This window comes from Hemitrygon akajei, chromosome 7, assembly GCF_048418815.1.
Source record: "Hemitrygon akajei chromosome 7, sHemAka1.3, whole genome shotgun sequence".
NCBI lineage: Eukaryota > Metazoa > Chordata > Chondrichthyes > Myliobatiformes > Dasyatidae > Hemitrygon > Hemitrygon akajei.
In genome coordinates this window covers 171,891,636-171,916,975 of record NC_133130.1, presented here as the reverse complement: position 1 = coordinate 171,916,975, position 25,340 = coordinate 171,891,636, and the positions used below count along the sequence as shown (strand labels likewise).

The window sequence follows — 25,340 nt, the reverse complement described above, 5'->3', positions numbered from 1 at the left end:
GAGTAGGAGGGAAGATCTCATTGAAGCTTGAGGCCTTACAGGGCTAAATAAGCTAGATGCAGGCAGGGCAGCTCCTTCCCGTGGCTGTAGAGTTTTGAAACATCGGTCTCCAAATGAGGTAAAGCACCTTGGACTGAAATAAGGAGAGTCTCTTCAAACAATATTTGGGGTTCTTAACCCCAGAGGGCAATAGAGGTTGGCTATTGAGTTTGCTTCAAGCAAAGGTCAATAGATTTCTGGACATTACAGGAATAAAAGGATACCTGCCTGAACAGTAAAGGGAAATTATATTATTGACAAATGGCAAAGCAGATGCAAAAGGCTAAATAATCAAATGGGGGGTGGGGGCATGGTAATGTCCAACACGAGGAAATCTGCAGATGCTGGAAATTCAAGCAACACACACAAAATGCTGGTAGAACACAGCAGGTCAGGGAGAAGCGCTATCAACGTTTCGGGCCGAGATCCTTTGTCAGGACCTTGGGCATGGTAATATGGTGGTTGGTGTACTGCTTCACAGCATCAGCAACCTGAGTTAATTTCCCGCTGCTGTCTGAAAGGAATTTGCATGATCTCCACGTATCTTCCAGTTGCTCCGGTTCCGTCCCACGTTCCAGAGATGTACAGGTTAGTAAACATTGTGGCCATGCTCTGTTGGCAACTCTTCTGGGCTCTGCTGTGTTGGTCATTGGCACAAGTGGTGCATTTCACTGTATGTTTCAATGTACATAAACCTATTCTTTAATCTGCCGCTATTTATTATGGTCTTACAAATGTAAAATATTGTATGTTTTGGTGAAGCAACCAATTGCATTCCTATCTTGAATCCAGTTTTGTATTTTTCCAGTTTTCAATTCTTAAAAGCTAAGTGATTATACAAGGTGCACGCATGAATGAACATTCCTTTGTTTTACCATTAATTTTTTCTTCTTGTTTTTCTCTCTCACAGGGCCACATAGGTACCACAGCAACCAAAAACATTGATGTCTACCTCCCCATGCAAACAAGCCAGGACAGGATGCAGCCAATGACCGTGGTAACGATGGCAAATGCAAGAGTTCAAGATCTGATTGGCTTACTCTGCTGGCAGTACACCAGTGAAGGACGGGAACCCAAGCTGAAGTAATTAAAGCACCTTATTTCTTTCATGTAGAATGTTTTACTTTTTCCCTTTTACTCCTGACTTATTTTGCAATATATCAAAATGTTTTGATTACGCACTTGCCCAGGTTACCAGAAGGTTAAAATAATGCAATTTTAGGTTTGATTTTCTTCAAGGTCAGTATTTTTATGTGCTTTCTTTGTATCAGTCAATTTTTATTTTGTCTCCAGAGGCTTTCAACTTGGAATCTGTGGTGCAATATGCAGGCAGGCCTTGGCTTGGCACTGATGTCAAAAATTATACTTGAGCAAAGGAGAATGGGAAGATGTGCAAAATCAACAATTTGATCTCTGAAAGGCTCAGATTCACTTATTTATCAAATGAACATCAAAATTTACAGTGAAATTTACCATTTACATTAGCTACCAACAAAACGTATGGAAGTGCTGAGAGCGGCCCACTAGTATCACCACACATTCTGCCAACAACAGTGCATGCCCGCAATGTTCAGCAGGACAAAAGGAGCAATGCACAGATTCAAAAAATGACAGAGTGCACAAATCTAACGTAAGACATAGCAGAATTGTGCCTTGTAAATTGATAGTTATGTTGTGAAGATAAGGTGATTTACTTAATAGTCTAACACTTCCAAATTAAGAGTGAGTTTTTAAACTTTTGCCTTGATTTTGTGGCTAACTGATAGCTGAAGTGTACCATGGTATTGATCATGATATGATTAATTTTCATTGTTTTTCTTTCTATGACACGTCACAATTTGGAAAGCATCATCGCTCAACTCCTCAATAGAAATATTTTCCATATATTAGTCAGCTAATGGGGATGTACATTTGTTTTGCAGGAATGGGTTGCACTCAAAGTACATAACATAATAGTCAGTCACTTTCTTGGTCACTTTATTCTTGTGATCATTTTATCCAGAAAAATAAGCCTTTGCCCTCTCAAAAATGTTGGATATGTTTTCCATGAGGTATGGATCATTCCTCAGACACTAATTTTGCTGAAATAAAATGCAAACGTTAATGCTTCTGATTTGTCATCATGTTATCTCTCATAGTCAGCTGTGCATGATCTTTGCTTGTTTTGTTGAATGGTTGAGAAATTACAGCATGTCCCACCAATGCTATAGATTTCAGTGGAACAAATTGGAGCCCTCTAGAGTCATAAGAAAAATAATCCAATAAGGGCCATGGTTCAATTTGTCCTGGTCTGACAATTAAATTTCTAGCAAGATGATTCTCTGAACTTGTAAATGGACGAAATCATCTAGATTTCATGAGCTGACATTAAATATTCATTAGCATAAATTGAAATGATTATTAAAATGTTCTAAAGAAATCGGGATCAATGCACTTCAATGATAGAGAGTTTGATGTAAAACAACTGATTGTTCTTGAGCTTGAGTTGCACCTTTGATAGTTTTGCATTTGCCTGAATCCTTACTCTCAGTTTTCAAGTTATTCTTCTGCTAGCTGACATCCTGATTCAGCAGTACCTCAACTTAGAAATATCTTAGCATTTAAATCTCACTTTCACTCTGCAGTTCCCTATCCCTGTAACATCCCCCTCCTCTGCAACCTTTCAGGAGATCTCCAATTCCAACACTGCGTAACTCTGATCTTAGCCACCCATGGCGAAGTGACTACATGTTCAGCAGTTATAATATTATTCTCACATTTTGTCCCTCTATTGTCTTTCTTCTTCCAAGGCATTTCATAAAAAGATGCTTCTGTGACCAAGCTTTGGTCACTTATCCTATTCTCTCCATCGGCTGGTTTTCTGAAAGTTGTGTGAAGTGTTGTGAAACTTGCCTTTAACTGCATTAAAACTATTGTCAATTTAAATCGTAGTTCAGTGGTTGAATTTAAATCAGAATATGTATACAGTATACAACCTGAAATTCTTCCTCTATGTAGACATTCACAAAACAGGGGGGAAAAACACCCAAAGAATGAATGACAGAACAGATCACAAAAACCCAAAAGTCCCCTCCCCCTCCCACAACCAACCAGCAGCAAAAGCATCAACCCTTCTCCCTTCCCTACTTGCACCCGCAAAAGCACTGCCCCCCTCACCCTGCAAGCAATAGCAAGCCCCCAAAGAGACTTTGATCTAGAGTCCATCAAAAATTACAGTCCATCGCAATATTTCCGTATCTCACTAGTGAGGGAAAGGGAGGCCGCTCTCCTGCAACAACGAGAGTGGAGATCAGCAGCTCCAGTGTGATAATCCTCCATGTCACTTCTCAGACTCCTCAGACTGGAGGACCAACAGGCTCTCACTCACCATCAAAAAAGGAGAGGAACACTTGAGTGCAGGAGCCTTCTTCTGAGAGCAGTGCATACTGCCTGCTGTCTTGATGTTTCAGTGTCCCACAACAATTCAGTTGGCAGCGTCTGAGAGGAACTGGGTCTTCCATGGGACTATAACCCGAAGGCACATGTCTTCCAGACTGCAGCTGGAGGTATTAAAACACCAGGTCACACAGCGATTCTAAAAATGCACCGCTCACCGAGAACTGTAGTATGAGCAGCAGCTGTAGATCACGGGCTCCGGCAGGACCCCAGCAACCTTGAAAAGAAAGATGTGAGAAAAGAAGGAACAACTTCTTCACAGACAAATTGGAAGAAGTCACTGGGTCTGCAAAAGCCTCTGGCGCCATCTTTCTTTGCTCCTTAGTGTGTGGGAACTTTGTGTACCCTATCTTTTGGATTTAATTGTTATGCAAATTAAGCTATTTCATAATGACTTTGGTGATCTTGTAAAAATACCCAACAATCCACTTGTTGCAACTCTTAGGTACATTATAAGCAAGGAGATGAGAGGTGAAAATGCAGAGTTACGTTGTTAATCAGATCAGGTTTGAGATGCTGATTGGTCTGCTCTTGCTGCTAATTCATATGCTTGTATGCTTTCAGTAATTGTACATCCATCCCTGCCAATACCTGATGTCAACATGGGTTGCTCCTAAGCTGGATTTATCTCTGGATTTACTATCTAGCAAAATGCAATTTCAGTTTTCAGTTTTTGAATTCTTGCAATTTCTATTTAACTGAATTTCAATTTTCCAAGTGATTTTATAAGGCCATCATTAATCATGGGTGCCCACACCACCTTCTCATTCTTACTTCCCTTGCTGCTCTTTCTCTCTCACGCCTCACTGTAGGATCATGCACCCTTGGTTAGGAATACTTGTATTAAATCATGGTTAGCTTAACAAAAAATGTGCAAGTTTTCTATTCTTCTGAATCCAGTATCATTACAGTGCCATTTAGTTGACTTTTGTTTTCCATCATGTATTAGAACATTGTAGATATGCTTAATCCAATCGCAATCAATGTTTAAATTTAATTTGTTTAAATAATCAATCACTCTTACTGTTCCCTTCAGCCTCTCTTGGAACTGGTTTGGTTTTAATCTGCCTGGTCATCTCGGGTCATTCTTCAGGTCAAGCATGTTAATGGTCTTGCCGACAATAACTGTTTGTTATCAGGAGAGTTGAGTTGTGCTTTGGAGTGAGGTGTAGGTTTTTCCAGTGGGTTGATTGTTTCTGACCAGGGAAATGAGTAGTGTTCTTACAGAAAATTAAAATGGCAGATGGTGAAAATCTAAAACAAAAAATAGAAAATGGAGTCAATACTCAGCAAGTCAGGCTACACATGGTAAGAGAAACAAGAGAACTTCATCAGGAAAGGCAAGGGTTGGATTGTGTGGACTTGTTTGGGAAAGTTCCATCCTGAATATTGTGAAGAGGTAATGAAGAAAGTGGGTTTGATGTGGTGTACATGGATTTTGGCATGACTTTTGCGAACGTCCTGCATGCCAGACTTGGAAAATAAAACAGTGAGATCCTTGGGAAAAGCAACTTTCATTTTAATAGTGCTGACAGTGGTACGGGTGAGTTCTTATGTTGGAGAGGAACGATGCTCAGTGGCTACTTCATGAGGTACACACCTGTACAGTTCGTTAATGCAAGTATCGAATCGGCCAATCATGTTCCAGTAACTCAATACTTGAAAGCAAGCATGCAGACATTGTCAAGCAGTTCAGTTGTTCTTCAGGTCAAACATCAGAATGGGGCAGAAATGTGACCGTGGAATGATTGTTGGTGCCAGATAAGGAGGCTTGAGTATCTCAGAAACTGCTTATATCCTGGGATTTTCATGTACAATGGTGCGAGAAATTAAAAAAAATCCAGTGAGCGGCAGTTCTGTGGGTGAAAATGCCTTGTTAATGAGAGAAGTCAGCAGAATGGCCAAACACGTTCAAGCTAACATGAACGTGACAGTAACTCAAATAACAATGTATTACAATAGTGCTGTGCAGAAGAGCATCTCCGAATGCATAACACATTGAACTTTGAAGTGCATGGTCTATAGCAGCAGAAGGACACACCAGGTTCCATTCCTGTACCTAATAAAATGGCCACTGAGCCTATAATTCTCTGTTTGTCAATGATTTAATGTTAAATGCTCTTGAGAAGATTGCCTGTGGCTGATATTGAGGAAGGAAGCTGTAAACTGCAAGAGGATTTCTGTAGAATTTGCAGGTGGATAGAAAATAGCAAATGGAATTTGGTCTGGAGAATATCGATGTAATGCATTTGGAGAGAGCTACAAAGTAACGGAAATATTGATTTACCAGGATGTTGCTGGGATTGCAAAATTTTAGCTGTGAAGAAGTACTGGCTAGACTGGATGTGATCTTAGAACAGGAAAGGCTGAGATGCATAAAATTTGATAATGGAAAAAAGTGCAAGGAGCGTGTACTTAAAGTGTCAGTAGAAAAATTAGAAGTTGGGGTGTGGGAAAGATGTTGGATGTGAATTTAGTACCTAGTGATAGTTGGAGGATCTGGAAAGTGCTTCACTATTTGTAAGTGTGATGTATACAGAATCTTTTAAACATTTTAAAGGGTTGATGTACATTTGAAGTACAATCAGCTGGAAAATTGAAAATAAATGTACAAACACAAAAGACTGCAAATGCTGGAATCTGGAGCAACAGTCTGGAATCTGAGGATCCCACTGGGTCAAACAGCATCTCTGGGAGGAAAGGAATTATCAATTGTTTGCATCTAAACTCTGCATTCTTTAGCTCCACAGGATTGCCCATTAGTTCTCTGTTGACCAGTATTGACGTCGCAATGAAAGAATCGCATTTTATTTGCCTTGAGTAACATTGGGGTTATCTTGGTGTTTGTTGTTGGCAGTAATAGGTAAATGCGTACAATCACTGGCAGAGGTGGTTTCCCCACCAATCAGATACAATACTTGATGCAGTAAGGAGGCCTTCCATTTGATCCTTTATATAAATCAAAATCCACAGGCTTAAAAATAAACTTTAACATAAATATGATGGATGATACTTGAAAAGCTGCATGTGGTCAAATGTTTGTACCATTGCAAAGATTTATTGTTCCAATTGGCCTACTCTACTGCCACAATGAGGCCACTCTCAGGCTGGAGGAGAACACCTCATATTTGATCCAGTTAGCTTCCAATCCTGATGACAGGAACATTAATTCTTCCAACTTGTATTAATTCCCACCCCTCCTCCTCTCTTTTTCCATTGTCCATTATGACTCCCCTCTTTACCCGTCTCCTCCTCACCTGCCCATCACTTCCCTCTGGTGCCCCTTCTTTTTCCCCTTTCTTCAATAGTCTACTGTCCTCTCCTATCAGATTCCTTCTTCAGCCCTTTACCTCCCTGCTTATCAATTCATCCTCTCTCCCACCCGTCCATCTTCTCTTTCACCAAGCTTTATCTGTCACCTGCCACCTTGCATTTCTCCTCCTCCTCCTCCTCCCACCCCCACCTTCTGGCTTCTTTCTCCTTCCTTTCTAGTCCTCATGAAGGGTCTTGTTTGTTTGTTACCTTACACAGAATGCTGTCTGACCTGCTAAGTTCCTCTGGATTTCCAGCATCTGCAGAATTCCTCTGTTTTTGGTTTTGACTATGCTGTTCCTTGTCTGTCTCTCCCACTGTTTGTGTAGTGGAGTTGCAACAGGAGCTGATGATGAAATCACCCTGACAGAATAGGGAAAGTGTCTTGGTACTTGCAAAGTGTGCCATGGTAACATTGAAGTAAGCACAATGCTCTTACAGCTCAGGGTATCAGAGTTCAGTTCCTGCCTCCTCTACAAGAAGGCTTGAACTTTCTTCCAGTGTTCCCATGGTTTTCCTCGGTGTGCTCTGGTTTCCTCCCTCTGTCCGACGATGTTTCGGTTAATAGGCTAAATTGTCCTGTGTTTAGGCTAGGGTTAAATAAGTGCATTGCTGTGTGGTGCATCTCAAAGGGTCTATTCCGCGCTGTATCTCTAAATAGAATAGATAAAAGATAAATAGTGGTGAATGCCTTTTATAAAGAACCTTAGATAGGCAACTGTTGCACTTTGCTTCCTTGTTGGAATGTAATTATTAAACATATTGCCCGTTTGTAAATTATTTACTTAAAAAATCAGCCATTCTGAAACTGGTTTACATTACCATCCATGTGCTGTCAATATCTGTTTTATTTAATGCAGAAGTAAGCCATGACAAGTCTCATATCACTTTATATTCTATATTTATAATGTCATATTTGAACTGATTTGTGGAAATTTGTGAATTAATTGGTGAAATTGCAAATCAGTTCGTCTGTTCAATAATTCATTGTCAAGTCAAATCAATAAACTTTGTAAATCAACTCAATTTATTCATAAATGATCTGTAGATCAAGTGACCAATTAAACAATTAGCATGCACTTTGTAATTTATTAATTGAGAAATCAATCATTTAATTAAAATTCCAAATTTAAGCCACACATTTTAGAAGCAGACCAGCACATGAATAATGGAATAATATTGTACTCTAGTGTTATTTGTGCCAGTACTCAGCAAGTCTGAGATGCCATGATTTTTCGGGAGAGGAGGAAGGGAAAGAAATGAGTTGGGACATGAACTTTTACTTCTCCTGACCCTGCTCAGTTCCTGATTTTGGGAATCTGTTTAGTTTAACATAGAACATATAACATTACAGCACAGTAGAGGCCCTTCAGCCCATGATGTTATGCTGACCTTTTAACCTATCTCTTCTCTCGCATAGCCCTCTTATTCTATCATCCTTGTGCTACAGAGTTGTTGGATCTCTGTAATTTCTGATTCTTTGGGTTCTTCCAAGAGTCAAAAATGGCAAGCAGTCTTACTTCCAAGATTTTGGTTTATTTTAGAGTACAAACAACTATACAAATGCTAAGGAAAATAAATCAAGAGCTGAAAAATGATGCTAAAAGGGGAATTAATGCTAAGTGGTGTAAGACAACAGAATAAAGATGGACTTCTGAAAATCTCACTTTTCTGGGTGAGGGAAATTCCTTAGTGATAAATTACTTAATAGGCCACATAATTAAAACAATTACATCATGTGGGTAATGTGCTAATGCTTAGCCAATGAAAAACAATAAAGGTGATAAGCAGTTAGTTTAGCTGATACACCACTTTCTGCCAGTGAGTGTGGAAAATACATGGGTTTGTTTAAAAAGTGCAAATCTTGTAAGGAGTATCACTAAAAAAAAATGGCTTCCAAAATGTGGCTCAAATGTCCTTAATGTATCTGCCTCTACCACCACCCTTGGCAGAATTTTCCACGTACCCACCATTCTCTGTGGGGGGGAAAAAATGTCTCTGTTATCCCTCATATACTTTCCTCCAGTCACCCTAAATGATGCCTCCTCATATAGCCATTTCCACCACAGGAAAAAGGCTCTGGCTGTCCACTGGATCTGTACATCTCATATCTTGTTTACCTTTATCAATTCACTTCTTATCCTCCTTCATTTCAGGGAGAAAAGCCCCATCTCACTTGCCTATCCTCATAGACATGCCTTAACTTTGAATATTTGGCTATCTTGAACATTCATTTAAAAATAATACTTTTTGTTAAGCATTAGTGTTCATCCGTGATGACCTATGTGTGGTTGAACCATAGAACACTACAGCACAATACTGGCCCTTCAGTCCTCCATGTTGTGCCGACCCATATAATCCTTAAAAAAAAAAAGTACTAAACCCACACTACCCCATAACCCTCTATTTTTCTTTCATCCATGTGCCTGTCCAAGAGGCTCTTAAATACCCCTAATGTTTTAGCCTCCACCACCATCCCTGGCAAGTCATTCTAGGTACTCACAATCCTCTGTGTTTTAAAAAAAAAACACTTATCCCTGATGTCTCCCCTAAACTTCCCTCCCTTAATTTTGTACATATGCCCTCTGGTGTTTGCTATTGGTGCCCTGGGAAACACGTACTGACTATCCACCCTATCTATGCCTCTCATAATCTTGTAGACCTCTATCAAGTCCCCTCTCATTCTTCTACGCTTCAAAGAGAAAAGTCCCAGCTCTGCTAACCTTGCTTCATATGACTTGTTCTCCAAACCAGGTAACATCCTGGTAAGTCTCCTCTGCACCCTCTCCATAGCTTCCACATCCTTCCTATAATGAGGTGATCAGAATTGAACACAAATTCTGGTCACCTCATTTCCTTGAGAGAAGGAAATAGAAACAGAAGGCCTATAGCACAATACAGGGCATTTTGGCCCATAATGCTGTGCCAAAAATGTACTTACCGTACTTAGAAATTACCTAAGGTTAGCCATAGCCCTTTATTTTCCTGAGCTCTATGTACCTACCCAGGAGTCTCTTAAAAGACCCTATTGTATCAGCCTCCAGCACCGTCGCCAACAGCCCATTCCACACACTCACCACGCTCTGTGTAAAAGTAAATAAAAACACCAGGAGCAACTTACCCCTGACGTCTCCTCTGTACCTACTTCCAAGCACCTTAAAACCATACCCTCTCATGTTAGCCATTTCAGCCCTGGGAAAAAGCCTCTGACTATCCACATGATCAATGCCTGTCATCATCTTATACACCTCTATCAGGTCACCTCTCATCCACCGTTGCTCCAAGGAGAAAAGACCAAGTTCACTCAACCTATTCTCATAAGGCATGCTCCCCAATCCAGGCAATATCCTTGTAAATCTCCTCTGCAACACACACAAAATGCTGGTGGAACGCAGCAGGCCAGGCAGCATCTATAGGGAGAAGCGCTGTCGAAGGACGGTCCTGGTGAAGGGTCTCGGCCCGAAATGTCGACAGCGCTTCTCCCTATAGATGCTGCCTGGCCTGCTGTGTTCCACCAGCATTTTGTGTGTGTTGCTTGAATTTCCAGCATCTGCAGATTTCCTCGTCGTTTGCCCTTTAAAATCTCCTTCTGCACCCTTTTTATAGTTTCTACATCCTTCCTGCAGTGTGACCAGAACTGACACAGTACTCCAAATGGGGTCTGGCCAGGGTCCTTTATAGCTATAATATTACCTGTCGGTTCTTAAACTCAATCCCACCGTTGATGAAAGGCAATGCACTGTATGCCTTCTTAACCACAAAGTCAACCTGCACAGCAGCTTTGAGTGTCCTAAGGACTCGAACCCAAAGATCCCTCTGATCCTCCACACTGCCAAGAGTCTTACCATTAATATTATATTCTGCTATCATATATGACCTACCAAAATGAGCCACCTCACACTTACCTGAGTTGAACTCCATCTGCACTTCTCAGCCCAGTTTTGCATCCTATCGATATCCTGCAGTAACTTCTGACAGCCCTCCAGACTATCCACAACACTCCCAACCTTTGTGTCATCAGCAAATTTACTAACAGTTCCCTCCATTTCCTCATCCAGGTCTTTTATAAAAATCAGGATGAGAAAGGGACCCAGAACAGATCCCTGAGGCACACCACTGGTCACTGACCTCCATGCAGAATATGACCCGTCTGCAACCACTCTTTCCCTTCTGTGAGCAAGTCATTTCCGGATCCACAAAGCAAAGCCTTGCATTGGGTACTTTATCAAATACCTTCTGTCTCTCCTAATTTCATTCTTAAGCTCCTTCCTGCTAGCCTTATGATCTTTGATATCTCTATCATTACCTAGTTTTTTGAACCTTTCGTAAGCTTTTCCTTTCTTCTTGACTAGATTTACAACAGCCTTTGTACCCCATGGTTCCTGTACTCTACCATGCTTTCCCTCTCTCATTGGAGCGTACCTATGCAGAACACCATGCAAATATCCCCTGAACATTTGCCATATTTCTGTCATACATTTCCCTGAAAACATCTATTCCCAATTTATGCTTCCAAGTTCCTGCCTGATAGCTTCACATTTCCCCTTACTTCAATTAAACACTTTCCTAACTTGTCTGTTCCTATCCCTCTCCAGTGCTATGGTAAAGGAGATAGAATTATGATCACTATCTCCAAAATGCTCTCCCACTGAGAGACCGGACACCTGACCAGGTTCATTTCCCAATACCAGATCAAGTACAGCCTCTCCTCTTTTAGGCTTATCTTCATATTGTGTCAAGAAACCTTCGTGAACACATCTAACAAACTCCACCCCATCTAAACCCCTTGCTCTATGGAGATGACTATCAATATAGGGGAAATTAAAATCTCCCATCATGGCAACCCTGTTATTGCACCATTCCAGAATCTGTCTCCCTGTCTGCTCCTCGATGTCCCTGTTACTATTGGGTGGTCTATAAAAAAAACAGCACCCAGTAAAGTTATTGACCGCTTCCTGTTCCTAACTTCCACCTGCAGAGACTCCGTAGACAGTCCTTCTATGACTTCCTCATTTTCTGAAGCCGTGACACTGTCTCTGATCAGGAATGCAATGCCCCTATGTCTTTGGCCTCCCTCTCTGTCCTTTCTGAAATATCTGTAGCCTGGCACTTTCCTGCCCCTGAACCATCCAACCATCTCTGCAATGCCCATAATATCATAGCTCCAAGCACTGATCCATGTTCTAAGCTCATCCGCTTTTATCATGATGCTTCTTGCATTAAAGTAGACCCATCTCAAACCATCAGTCTGAACGCACCCCTTCTCTATCACCTGCCTATCCTCCCTCTCGCACTGTCTCAAGCTTTCTCTGTTTGTGAGCCAACAGCCCCTTTCTCTGTCTCTTCAGTTTGGTTCCTACCCCCAGCAATTCTTGTTTAAAACTCTCCCCAGTTGCCTTAGCAAACCTCTCTGCCAGGATATTGTCCTCCTTGGATTCAAGTGCAACCCGTCCTTTTTGTACAGGTCACGCCTGCCCCAAAAGCGGTCCCAGTGATTCAGAATTCTGAATCTCTGCTACCTGCTCCAATCCCTCAGCCATGCATTTATCCTCCACCTCACTCTATTCTTATACTCACTGTTGCGTGGCACAGGCATTAATCCCGAGATTACTACCTTTGAGGTCCTGCTTCTCAACTTCCTTCCTAACTCCTTGTAGTCTTTTTTCAGGACCTCCTCCTACCTGTGTCATTGGTAGCATTATGTACCATGACCTCTGGCTGTTTACCTTCCCACTTCAGGATATCATGGACGCGATCAGAAACATCCCGGACCCTGGCACCTGGGAGGCAAACTACCATCTGTGTTTCTTTCCTGCGTCCACAGAATCGTCTGTCTGGCCCCTAACTGTAGAGTCTCCTATTGCTTCTGCCTTCTTCCATTCCCTCCCTCTCTGAGCCAGAGGGTCAGACTCTGCTGGAGATGTGGCCACTGTTGCTTCCCCCAGGTAGGCCATCCCCCCCCCCCCCCCCCAAAAGTATTCAAACAGGAGAATTTATTGTTCAGGGGGACAGCCACAGGGGTATTCTGTAGTATCTGCCTCTTGCCCTTCTCTCTCCTGACTGTTACCCCCTTATCTGTCTCCCGAAGTCCCAGAGTGACTACTTGCATATAGCTGCTTTCTATCACCTCTTCACTTTCCCTGATCAGACGAAGGTTATCAAGCTGCATCTCCAGTTCCCTAACCTGGTCCCTAAAGAGCTGCAGCTCAACGCACCTGACGCAGATGTGGCCATCCGGGATGCTGGATGTCTCTTGGACATACCACATCTGACACCTAATACAGAACACCAGCCTCACAGACATTTTGTTTCTGTTCTACGCAAATAATGTACCTCGCCTTGACCTGTTATCACCGAAGCCCCATTGAGCCAAAGCCCTCTTACTGTCTCTGTCTACCTCAGTGCCTGCTCTGTAAAACTGTCTCCTTTTAAACTTCGCGCCAGTTTAACTCGCTGACGTCCATGCACTTGCGCAGTTGTCCCTCGATCTGTTTTAACCTTTGCTACAATATAGTGGGGCAGCTTCACAGTGAGCCCCTGGGATCAAGTGTTACAACATTCCACTGTTCACATGACAAACCTCCAGTGCTGTACATTTTGTCGATTCTTAGGTCTTCAAGTAAGATTTCCCAAAGCACATCAATGTAATATTTTGGGGAATACACAAAGTGCTGAAGGAACTCAGCAAGTCGGGCAGGATTGAAGTCCAGATGAAAGGTTTCTGCCTGACCTAAGTTCGTCCAGTATTTTGTTTTGCGAATTCTTTTATTTGCTGGGACTGGATAGTGTCAAAGGAAATTTATCCTATCCAAGATGTAGTTCATTTTGTTGGAGTTCTGAAGAGAAGGGGTCATATTGAGTTGGAACTAGTGTGATCTCACATAAGAAGCTGAGTGCTCTTGGTTGGGGCTGGAGGTGAACAGGGATTGGCTATTAGGAAACTCATCAGGTTAGTGAAGTGTTGTTATACAAAGCTCCAGCTTTCATAATTTAGGGGCATTACTTTATTACAGGAGTTTAGGGTTTCGTAGTTCAGTTCTGCCACCTTTTGTAAGGAATATGACCACATGGTTTCCTTCCACATTCCAAAGACATACCAGTTCATAGGTTCTTGGTCATTGTAAATTGACCTGTGATGAGGCAAGTGTTAAATTAGTGGGTTGCTGGCCAACAGCAGCACAGGGGCGCCGCAGGAAACCGTACTCTCTCCGGTCCTGTTCACCCTGTACACATCAGACTTCCAATATAACTCGGAGTCCTGCCATGTGCAGAAGTTCACTGATGACACGGCCATAGTGGGGTGTGTCAGGAATGGACAGGAGGAGGAGTATAGGAAACTGATACAGGACTTTGTGATATGGTGCAACTCAAACTACCTGCGTCTCAATATCACCAAGACCAAGGAGATGGTGGTGGACTTTAGGAGATCTAGGCCTCATATGGAGCCAGTGATCATTAATGGAGAATGTGTGGAGCAGGTTAAGACCTACAAGTATCTGGGAGTACAGTTAGACGAGAAGCTAGACTGGACTGCCAACACAGATGCCTTGTGCAGGAAGGCACAGAGTCGACTGTACTTCCTAAGAAGGTTGGCGTCATTCAATGTCTGTAGTGAGATGCTGAAGATGTTCTATAGGTCAGTTGTGGAGAGCGCCCTCTTCTTTGTGGTGGCGTGTTGGGGAGGAAGCATTAAGAAGAGGGACGCCTCACGTCTTAATAAGCTGGTAAGGAAGGCGGGCTCTGTCGTGGGCAAAGTACTGGAGAGTTTAACATCGGTAGCTGAGCGAAGGACGCTGAGTAGGCTACGGTCAATTATGGATAACTCTGAACATCCTCTACATAGCACCATCCAGAGACAGAGAAGCAGTTTCAGCGACAGGTTACTATCGATGCAATGCTCCTCAGACAGGATGAAGAGGTCAATACTCCCCAATGCCATTAGGCTTTACAATTCTACCGCCAGGACTTAAGAACTTTTTAAAAGCTATTATTAATGCTTTTTGAGATAGTGATTTAGATGCATATCATATTTTTTACTGAGTTAAGTATTGTATGTAATTAGTTTTGCTACAACAAGTGTATGGGACATTGGAAATAAAGTTGAATTTCCCCATGGGGATGTATAAAGTATCTATCTATCTATCTATCTATCTAACAGGGCTTGTTGTGCCAGAAGGGCCTATTCTGCACTGTATCTGAACAAATAAATGATTGGGAGTAGGTGGGCAAACAGAAAAGGCAACAATGAAAGAGCAAGAAGTGAACACTTTGTTGAAGGCAATTTGGTGAAGGACAAAAGTTTGCAAGCATATTTTAATAAGATTCATGTAAATGAAAATTGAGTAATTGGGAAATAGAGATGAATAAAATTTTATTCAAATTGTGCTGAAACTAAGGGATAGCTGAGTTTGCAATATATTTATAATTGTTAATACTTCTTGACCTTCCCCCTCCAAGTTTTATCAACAATATAGATGTATAATAGTTGCATGCAGACATTTTTCATCTGAGTTACCACATTCAAATAAGATAATTTACACCATCTTAATTTTCTGGCCCTGTAGTTTTTACATATTATAATTTTGTCAATTTTACACATCACTGAATTCAATATTGTTGGATGGTACAAAGTCAAAATATTAATAAGATAAACATGATTTGAAACCTAAATTATAAGCACAAAGAGTTGTGTAGCTTTGTTGTAAAATGTCATGCCTTCATGGCACTTGACCATGCAGGGATTTAGTACTTTGGGTAGTTGAGTTAAAAGCCAATTCATAGAAACAATTTTCCCATGGTTTCTCATGGCATTTTCTTTGATTTTGTTGAAACCAGCTTTGATGCAAGCATTTCTTTTGTCATTGGGTTATATTATTCTCCATGCTGTTTGATAGTGCAGTCAATTCCCTGGATGCTAAACTGAGTGAAAAAGATATGCAAAACGATTGAAAGTGTTTCTAATTTTAATGGGAAAAACTTTACATTTGTTTGAATAACTCTTATTGTAGAGTATTTATTTTATAGCAACCTGCCCATAAGTAAGTAAATCACATTGCACTTCATTGTCAGAATATCAGAAAAGCAAGGAGTTCCAATGGTTAGCTTTAAGTGTAGTCACTATCGCAGTATCACAGAGCCAAGAAGTAATGTTGCAGCTATATAGGACCCTGGTCAGACCCCATTTGGAGTACTGTGCTCAATTTTGGTCGCCTCACAACAGGAAGGATGTGGAAATCATAGAAATGGTGCAGAGGAGATTTACAAGGATGTGGCCTGGATTGGGGAGCATGTGTTATGAGAATAGGTTGAGTGAACTCGGCCTTTCCTCCTTGGAGCGACGGAGGATGAGTGGTGACCTGATAGAGGTGTACAAGGTATTGCGAAGCATTGATCATGTGGATAGTCAGAGGCTTTTCCCCTGGGCTGAAATGGCTAGCACGAGAGGGCATAGTTTTAAGGTGTTTGGCAGTAGGTACAGAGGAGATGTCAGGGGTAAGTGTTTTATGCAGAGAGTGGTGAGTGTGTGGAATGGGCTGGCGTTGGAGGCAGAAACGATGAGGTCTTTTAAGAGACTCCTGGATGGCTACATTGAGCTTAGGAAAATAGAGGGCTATGGGTAAAGCCTAGGTAGTTCTAAGGTAAGGACATGTTCGTCACAGTTTTGTGGGCCGAAGGGCCTGTATTGTACTGTAGGTTTTCTATGTTTCTGTGTTTCTATACAGTGCAGGTGAATGCCCAAAGTACTTTACATAAAGCAAGTTTCAACAAATGACTATGAGAAACTTGAGCTTTATATTTTTGTTTGGAACATAACGATGGGAAAGAGCAAAGAAATTGTCCTCAAACATGAGAAAATGTGCAGATGCTGGAATGCAAGCAACACACACACTGCTGGAGGAACTCAGCAGGCCAGGCAGCATCTATGAAAAAGAGTTAACAGTCGACGTTTTGGTCCGAGTCTCTTTATCTGAACTGGGAATTGTCCTGCTTGTTGTCTGAAAGTGCCATGATGTGCACTTGAAAGCAAATGAGACTTAGGGTTTCAAATCTTAAATAAACTCTGCTTTGTGCAATGGTTATATTAAACTGGATAACAAAGTCAAGTTTCTGACCTTGGGTGTAAAATACTGCCACTGAACCTTGGTTGATATGTTTAAGATGCAGCTGCACTGATGTGATTGTTAACCTGCCTACCACTGAATTCCTCTTGGAGAACCATGTGAGTGAATGCAGTGCACAAAATTATGGTATTCTATTTTACTGGAACTCCAGTCTGGAAGAAATTTTCAAGTAATAAATCACGCTATAGTAATAGGTTTGCATATTGAGCTACTGTGCATTTGATTGCAATGGAATGCAAGTTCATCTAAATGGGATTGATGAAAACTTAAGTTTTGTCAGACTTTCTTTTCTCCAACTGCTTGAATGTTCTGATTCTATCAGTTTTCAGGCTCCCTTCATTGTTGAAATTAGGTCTCGGGTTCAGGGAATGTTATAATGATCACGTCAGCTCTGTATTACCACTTCCTGGCATGTCGGATCAAATGACTTTGTTGATGGAGGTTCAATAATTGGGGTCACTTTGACCTTGAGTTGCCACGTACCCTTACTTGTGCAGCTTGGATATATTTATTCTTGGTCTCAAGGGTATTGGTGAAGATTGATGGTTATCCAAAAAGTAATTTTGTTTGTGCTGTTTCTAAATGGATAAAATAAATTGGATAAATAATTTTATTCTTGCAAAAGTATTCAAGTTTTAATTTGTTTTGGAGCTAATTTAAAAATTGCAATAAAGATGTAGAAAATTAGCAATTATGTCAAGTATAGATTTGTCAATAATTCATTCACATAAAGCTAGATTAGGTACATGGAACAAATTCTGTGAAGGTGAAATACTGCTTTTATGGGTATCATGGAGAGGAAGTGTGTTTGAGTACTTCGATGTTTGCTAATTGTTTTGGTCTCATCCAGTAACTAAGCACAAACCTTTTGCTCATTATCTGGTTGACCCATTGAAACGGATAAGATATTCTTCAATCAAATGCCTGCATTTTAAAATTTGTTTCTTGGGCACTGATCTGAGGTTGGAAGGATTGAGAAAGAATATGACAGTGTTTATAGGTCATATAAAACAAAATGTAGTAACACACTCTAGAAGCGGGTTCCCAACCCGTGGTCTATGAACCCCTCGGTTAATGGTAGGGTTCCATGGCATAAAAATCTGTTGGAGAGCCCTTCTCTAGAAGCATTAAGTGCGTCCAGAGAATATACAGGCAGTCCTGAAGAAAGGTCTTAGCCCAAAGACCTTTTGTTTTTTGCACTATTCTCTGGAGATTGTTGTCTCTGAAAATCTCAGGAGATCAGCAGCTTCTGAGATGCTCAATCTACCTGGTCTACCACCAACAATCATGTTAAAGTCACTTTTCTTCCCCATTTTGATGTTTGGTCTGAACAACAACTGAACCTCCTGACAGTGTCTGCATGCTTTAATGCCTTGAGTTGCTGCCATACGATTGGCTGATTAGATACTTGCATTATTGACCAAGTGTACAAATGTATATAATAAAGCAGCCACTGAATTTATGTTGGTGTTCTGCTTACATCTGCAGCATTTAATTTTGTGTGTTCCTGATAGAAGATAATATACAGTATTGTGCTAAAGTCTTTGGCACCTGATTTATAGATATGAATATATAAGGCTTTTGCATAGTACTGTTGTAATTTTATATATTGCTGCAAAAAAACAAACAAATTTCATGACATTTATGGGTGATGATAAACCTGATTCTGAGATGGGTGTCTATTGTGGACTAAGATTGGGAAGGGTCAGGGAGAGGGGAATCATGGTTGGGAAAAGGGGAAGGGAGAGGGGAGGGAGCTGGAAGCACCAAAAAGACATTCTGTAATGATCAGTAAACCAATTGTTTGGAAGACTTTTGTGCAATACTGTATATTCTAATTTCAGATGCTGTGTTTTACGTTGTATGTTTCTTTGTGCAGAGCAAGTAAGAAGCTAATTGTTATAGTAATTGTATTCCCTCTGCCTTAACTGAAAGTTTCCCCATTCAGCAACAGCTTCTGTCTCTTTGTTCCACCAGCCCCAGCTTTCTTCAGCTGTCTTCCTGGCTGTACTGTCTCTCATCTGTCAGCATGTTTCTGTAAGATTCACATGTTGTGGTTGCCTGCTGCACTTGAGTGCCAAAAGAATGTAAATGTTTAATCATCTCTAAAATAAGATTCTCACTTACCATTAAATATTGGACTGGGCTGTTCTGGAAGCATTTTGTCCATGGTTAAGTAGATTAGGTTTTAAAAAGTGTTCTCTGGTGAGCATTGCTTTTTTGATGTTTAACAGCAACTGCGCATTCCTACTTTTCAAATCTGTGAACCATGATACCGTTTACAAAGACAAGAATACGAATGACGCCAAGGGATATGTTGGCAAAAGTACCAGTGGCATGGTGGTTTTCTCTCGTTTTCTGCCAAAGTCTCTCTTCTGCTTACAAACATGAGCAGGAAGCTAATGTGTTAAAATGTAAGCTCTTACTCTGTTAGATGTACTGGTGGTTATCCTTTTCCTGAAGAAAATTCTTGTTTGAAACAAAGGTTTTCGTTTTGCTCTCCCCCGCCATGTATTCTCTGACCCAATCGGGCTTGTGTTGATCTGCAGGAGATTTTGTTGTCAGACCTAGACCACTGCAATCAGTTGACCATTGCAGATTGGACTTATACTTGCCGTTTCTTCATTACAGCGAAAATGTGGATGTCTACTGCCTTCACATTGCAGAGGACGATGGAGAAATTGATGGCGATTTTCCACCATTGGATTCCAATGAGCCAATTCACAAGTTCGGCTTCAGCACATTGGCTCTGGTTGAGAAGTACTCACCGCCTGGGCTGGCAGCAAAACAGTCTCTCTTTGTTCGGATGTAAGTTTGTTAAAAAACTTATTCTTTTTATTTTATTCGTGACACTACTTGCATTTTGACCCAGTATTTTGTTCTTTGTGAATGTTGCAGAAAACAATGCACTTCAGTAGGTTTGATAAAATGTCATAATTCTGAACTTGTATTGCTGAGTAGTTGAATGATATTCTAGCAGATATGAAATACATAGTTCAATAGAGTGTCCGTATTCTGCTTTACAGGGCCATGTGCAAACTTCCCTAGCTCCCCAAAAATAAAAAGAGCAATTAAATATCCCTTTTTTGAAAAAAAAGAGTTTATCCTGGGGCTGCTTCAAGTAATTTCATCCTGATGGATGTTTTATTTTGTTAAAAGTTATAATTACGCATATTTCCTCTTCAGTGTTTAGTTAGTACTACTCCTGTTGGTTGCTGACGTATTGGAGAATTCTCTTCAGGGCCTCTGCAGTTTATTTAATGATCAGTAGACAACTAGACAAATATCTCCAATCACGGTTTCTTAAAGAAATCAAAATGAGCCTTCTAATTTGACTCTGATTGCAAACTCAAACATAAGATCAACATTTGCTGCATTTGATTTTTGTCTGTATTATTGGTCACGTATTTGTATAATTACCAAACCATTCATGTCACTTTTAATTCTGCAGAGGATCTTTGGTGTACATTGATTAAAAATACAGGGTTGATGATAAACCACAGCACCATTGACATAGAGATTGCTAGAGCAATAACCATGCTCGATAACTTGAAATATGTGGCGTGATTAACCCTCAACTTGTACATCTATATTTTAATCACTTCCTTGAGAGTAAAGGATCTATTTGTTGCTGTTTAAATTTCAGCATATGCAGAATATCTTGTGCTTAAGTTTATCTGCATTTTTTTAAAAACAAGTTTTCACATTTTGCATTTTTAGGGTACAAAATCTAGAAAATATAACTAAAACAAAAGCTATCTGAATTTAATTAGAGCAAAATGTTGGTAAAATTACTTTATGCTTTGGTAATGTCCATGCACTTTTACTGATGTATAACATTCTTTCAAGGTTTATTCCAGTCCACGGTTAAAATTTTTGAAAATACCTTTTAGAAGTTTAGAGCCAAATTATGTGTAAATTCAGTTGTCTTCAGGTCAATATATTTCATCGGCAATGTATATCTTTGGAATTAATGTAACATAATATTTTCTGGTGCCTCCTTTTTATTCATCATCTTTCCTTTTTTTTTGAGAAAGTATATACTGCATCAGAAAAGTCTGTCTTTGAGCCAGTACTGCCTTACACTGTGCACCAGTATTTGATCTGGCTGCATGCCAGCTGAAGTTCTTGCCCTTTACATTTTTTGAGTATTACAATAGTTTGTTATTCTAAAGCCAGATTGTTGTCCCAGTCAGAAATCTTACATATGGACTTAACATAGATTTAGAATAAGTAAACCTGACATGGTTTCCTTTTTGGCTGGAGATACTGTCTGGAATTTTTTTTAAAGGGTCTTACTTTTCTGAAAGCTGGGAGAATGCTGTTCAGATGGTCAGTGCAATACTCTGGAATGACGAATAGGACTTTTCTAGTCTTTTTCATGTTTAATTTGATATGTGGATTGCAAAATAAAGAAGAGTTTGAAGTGAGGCTCATAAAACAAAGTGAGGGGCATGTGAAAATATTTTTGGTTATATTTGAAAACAAGTGTCAAAAATGATGGAAAAAATAGACATTTAACCCTAGGTAGAATATGTGCACCTTCCTGCCACCAATCAATCCCTGCCTTTGCTGAACAAAGTCAGGTTACCTCGCTAAATGGCATCTATGTACATACATTGCTTTCATGTTACTGTACAAACACCTCAAAGCATGAACAGATTTGAAATCACAGTAGCATAGTAGTAACTGCAGCACCAGCGACCCAGGTTCAATTCCACCACTGTCTGTCTGTAAGGAGTTTGTGAGTTTAGGTGCTCCGGTTTCCTCCCACATTCTAAAGGCGTATGGGTTAGTGGACTAATCGGTCGCATGGGTGTAATTAGGAGGTGGGGGTTCATTGGGCTGGAAGAGCCTGTTACTGCACTGTATCTCAAAATAAATAATAAAAATAAGGAATCTATCTTATACTTTTCTAAAACTTAACTTCCACTTAACAGAACAGAATTCACATGTTCCCACTTCATCACTTTTTAATTGTATGCAAATCCCTTCCTTCTGAAGTTCAAAGAGAGCCCAAAAGTACATGATGGGCAAAGAAGACAGCAAATTCTTGGTGGAGGGCAAGATGATATATTTAATGTGTAGTTGATAAATGTTTGGTTTGGAAGAAGATAAGTTGCAAATTGAAAGGTTTAAGTATGGCTAAAAGGCTGTGGCTACTTTTATGTTGAGTAAGTTGCCTGATTCTGGATGGCTTAAATCCAAAATGCAAGATCTTCTGTAGATGCCTGAAATCCAGAGTAATCCAGAGCACAAAATGTTGGAAGAATTCAGCAGGTCAGGCAGCATCTATGGAAAGAACTAAAGAGTTAATGCTTCAGGTCGAAACTCTTCATCAGGAACCTTTATCCAGCATTTTATGTGCGTGACTTAAATCCAGGGATTTTTTTTCCTCTGGGCGATGGGTTGAGGGTAATAGCAGGATACGTCATAATCTTAACTTTATGGAAATGGGAACCTTGTTTCAGGTTACAAGAATCTTCCTGGTTGACCATCATGTATTGGTGTTCTATCGAGCTTTAGAATTGGAGAAAAATGAACCGGTGCTGGAAAGTTTTGAGTTATTTGAAGAGAGACAAGATGGGTTTGTCTAAGTCAAATTCTGTTTAACTGACCCGATTAGATTTTGTTTTGATGAATAAGAGGTTGAAACAAATGCAGTAGATATTATCTAGATGGATTTTAAGAAACCATTTGACAAAGTACTACATCAGGCCAGTTTACAGTTTTGAGATTCTTGAAATAGTGGGATTAGGTTCGGTTCAGATTTTTTAAAAATGGCTTGAGCACTAAAAACAGCCAACTGTGATTTTGCCTACTGATGGATGGTAGAGAATGTTTCATAAGGGTCAATGCTAAGGCCACTGCTGAGGATACCATTTTAAAATTTGCTTTTGTGATGCATTCTTGGCATAAAGGCTATGAGGGAGGGAATATAAGCTAAACGGCACAGTACAGAAATGTACTGGAGCAGAGAAACCTGGTGATTTGTATGCAAAGATCTTTAAAGATTTAAGGACACACTGGGAAACTGTTCAGCAAAACACGAAGAGTCTGGGGTTTCGTAAATCCAGATATGGAGCGCAAAAGTAGGGAAACTGTACTGAATTCGGAAAAGGCTTTGGTTAGGCAATCAGATTATAGAGTCCATTTATGTACAGCACACCTAAGGATGTGAAGGTTGTTGAAAGGGATGGGAGGTGGTTTATTGGGGTATTTCCAGAAATGAGGAATTTGAGCTCCATGGTGAAGGTGGAGAGGCTTGTGGAGGAAACAAGTTTGAGAAGAGAGTGGATTGATGTGCATGAGATGATGATAGGTGCAATAATATTTTTTTGAAGCATCTTCCCTCAACTTGATGGTACGTGAACAAAGACACAAAGCATTTAGGTTTTGGGCAGGTGGATATGGGTGATAATGACTTGGCACTTGTTTCTAAGAATGATGGAAGCCAAAATGATAGGAGATTCCAAAAGGAAATTGGACAGATATAATGTAGATAAATTTGTATAGGGCCTCAGATAAAGAAGCAGAATGAGGTTGATTGTGTGATACGCCACAGAGCTAGCAGGGACTGTGTGGGGCAAATGGCCCTGTTCTGCCCTGTAATCATGATCATGTTGGTCTTTTGGATGTGTTTTTGAAATAATGGGTGATAGTCATGTTCATATGCTGTGTATCCATCAGTTATAGAGACCTATTTTGTTTTATTTATGCGATTGTTTTCTGTAAAAGAAAATAAAAACCTCATTTGGATTAAGTTCCAGGCAACTTAACAACAAAATTCCCATCGTCTCCAGTTCAGTACCATCTGGGCAAAATAAGTTTAGACTGGTCATTGGTGAAACTGCAATCAGCGACTTGTCCTTGAAGGAAACTGCTGATGGTTTGGGTAGAAATGGGCAAAAAAAAAAGATTGTCAAGTTCTTGAGAAGGAATTGCATCAAGGCAAAACAGGAATATTGCTGGATGTACTCAGCTGACTTTAAGAGTAAAAAGTAATTTTAATAGTGCTCAGTTCTGTTTGCAAGCTGAGGTTGGTTGCTTGTTGTTTGAAGTATATGAGAAGCAGGATGGTGTATCTCTGTTTAAGGGAAAGGAAACGAGAATGTAAGCTCCAATCCTTGCAAGCATCTATCTGAATGTTAGGAGAGCATTTGGTCTTCGATGTACTTTCCTACTGATGTAGATCAAAAAGATGATTTATTTATTTTGTCATAATCCTGGTAACAATCGTTTTTCAAGTAGTACCCAATATCTGTCATGGTCCAATTCTGATTGGATTTCTGTTGCACCCTTACAGCATTAAATACACTGATAACAAAATTTTAAATAACTTAAAATCATCTCTACTTAGTCTTTTAGATTAAGTGATGATAAGCACATATGCAAGTTACACAAGCAAATACCAGTGAGTTATTTTGAAACTTGATTGAAAAGGCTAAACAGATTTTTAAAATTTACAATCTGTGTTAAACTCTGTAGTGGTGCAACACAGCCAACTCGTTAAAACACTGAGAACTAGGACGTTAGACTTGAGCTGAGATTGTATTATTTGTGCTGATTGAAGGAAAATGGTTGTCGAGCATAATTTTAATGTGTTGAATGTACAGACGTTCTTTCAGTAATTTGGGTCTTAGTTAATCTGTAGTTATACGTTGTTCTTTATTTAAATAATTCTTCCTTAGAAATTTTTATTCTAGGTTTCAATGCCTTTTCATATCTTTGTTTTCCTTCTGATATTCTCCTTGGCATCTAATTCTAAATAAACACAGCACAATTATACATTTCTCCCGATGGAATCCATTATCAGTGTTCTGAAACTGCCAGATGTGTTGGCATCATTTAATTTCATATTGGTGGAGTTGCGAATAAAAATGAGGTGACTGAGCTGGCCCTCTCACAATACAACGAGCAAAGGCAGGATTATGTGATGAATCTTAAATATTCGAGTCAGATTATTTCTGCACGGCCATTTCAGTAGGAAGTCTTTCAGCAGAAGCCATTGGGGAAAATGTCAAAAGTTAAATCTGTGCCAATGAAAACTATTACCCACTTGAGTTTGTAAGCAAAGCTCAGCGCTTGTCAGCGGAAATAGTTCTTGGTGCGTGTTTGATGCCGAGCTTAATGTGGTTGTCTGTGCAAGATGTTGGTTATCATGACTGGTAAATAATTGAGTTTGAATAGGGAGAGAGCCCTCATTATCCTCCACCTGTGCCCAGCTGGAGGGGAGGGTTGAGATAAAGCCATTAACTGTCTTTTACTGGCACCACAAAGAGCTCAAATACATCTGTGTCTTATTTATTTTTTTTCTGGCACAATCAGTCGAGCAAGCTAAGCAGGCATGACCAAATTTGGCAAGTTCTGTGGACTTTGGCAAAGTAATGCAGCAGTGCTTTTAAGGAACAGGCTGAGGGCAGTTACTTGGCT

General features: G+C 40.2%; 1 protein-coding gene across 4 annotated transcripts in view; it reads left to right on the top strand.

Moving 5' to 3' along the window:
* Positions 1–25,340, top strand: part of mapkap1 (MAPK associated protein 1) — a 271,086-nt gene that overhangs the window by 120,455 nt on the left and 125,291 nt on the right. For all 4 annotated transcript variants that reach the window (XM_073052618.1, XM_073052617.1, XM_073052616.1 and 1 more), the window contains 2 exons: positions 950–1,122; positions 19,539–19,715. In XM_073052618.1, coding sequence (XP_072908719.1) covers positions 950–1,122; positions 19,539–19,715 — 350 coding nt within the window. The remainder of the gene's footprint in view (positions 1–949; positions 1,123–19,538; positions 19,716–25,340) is intronic.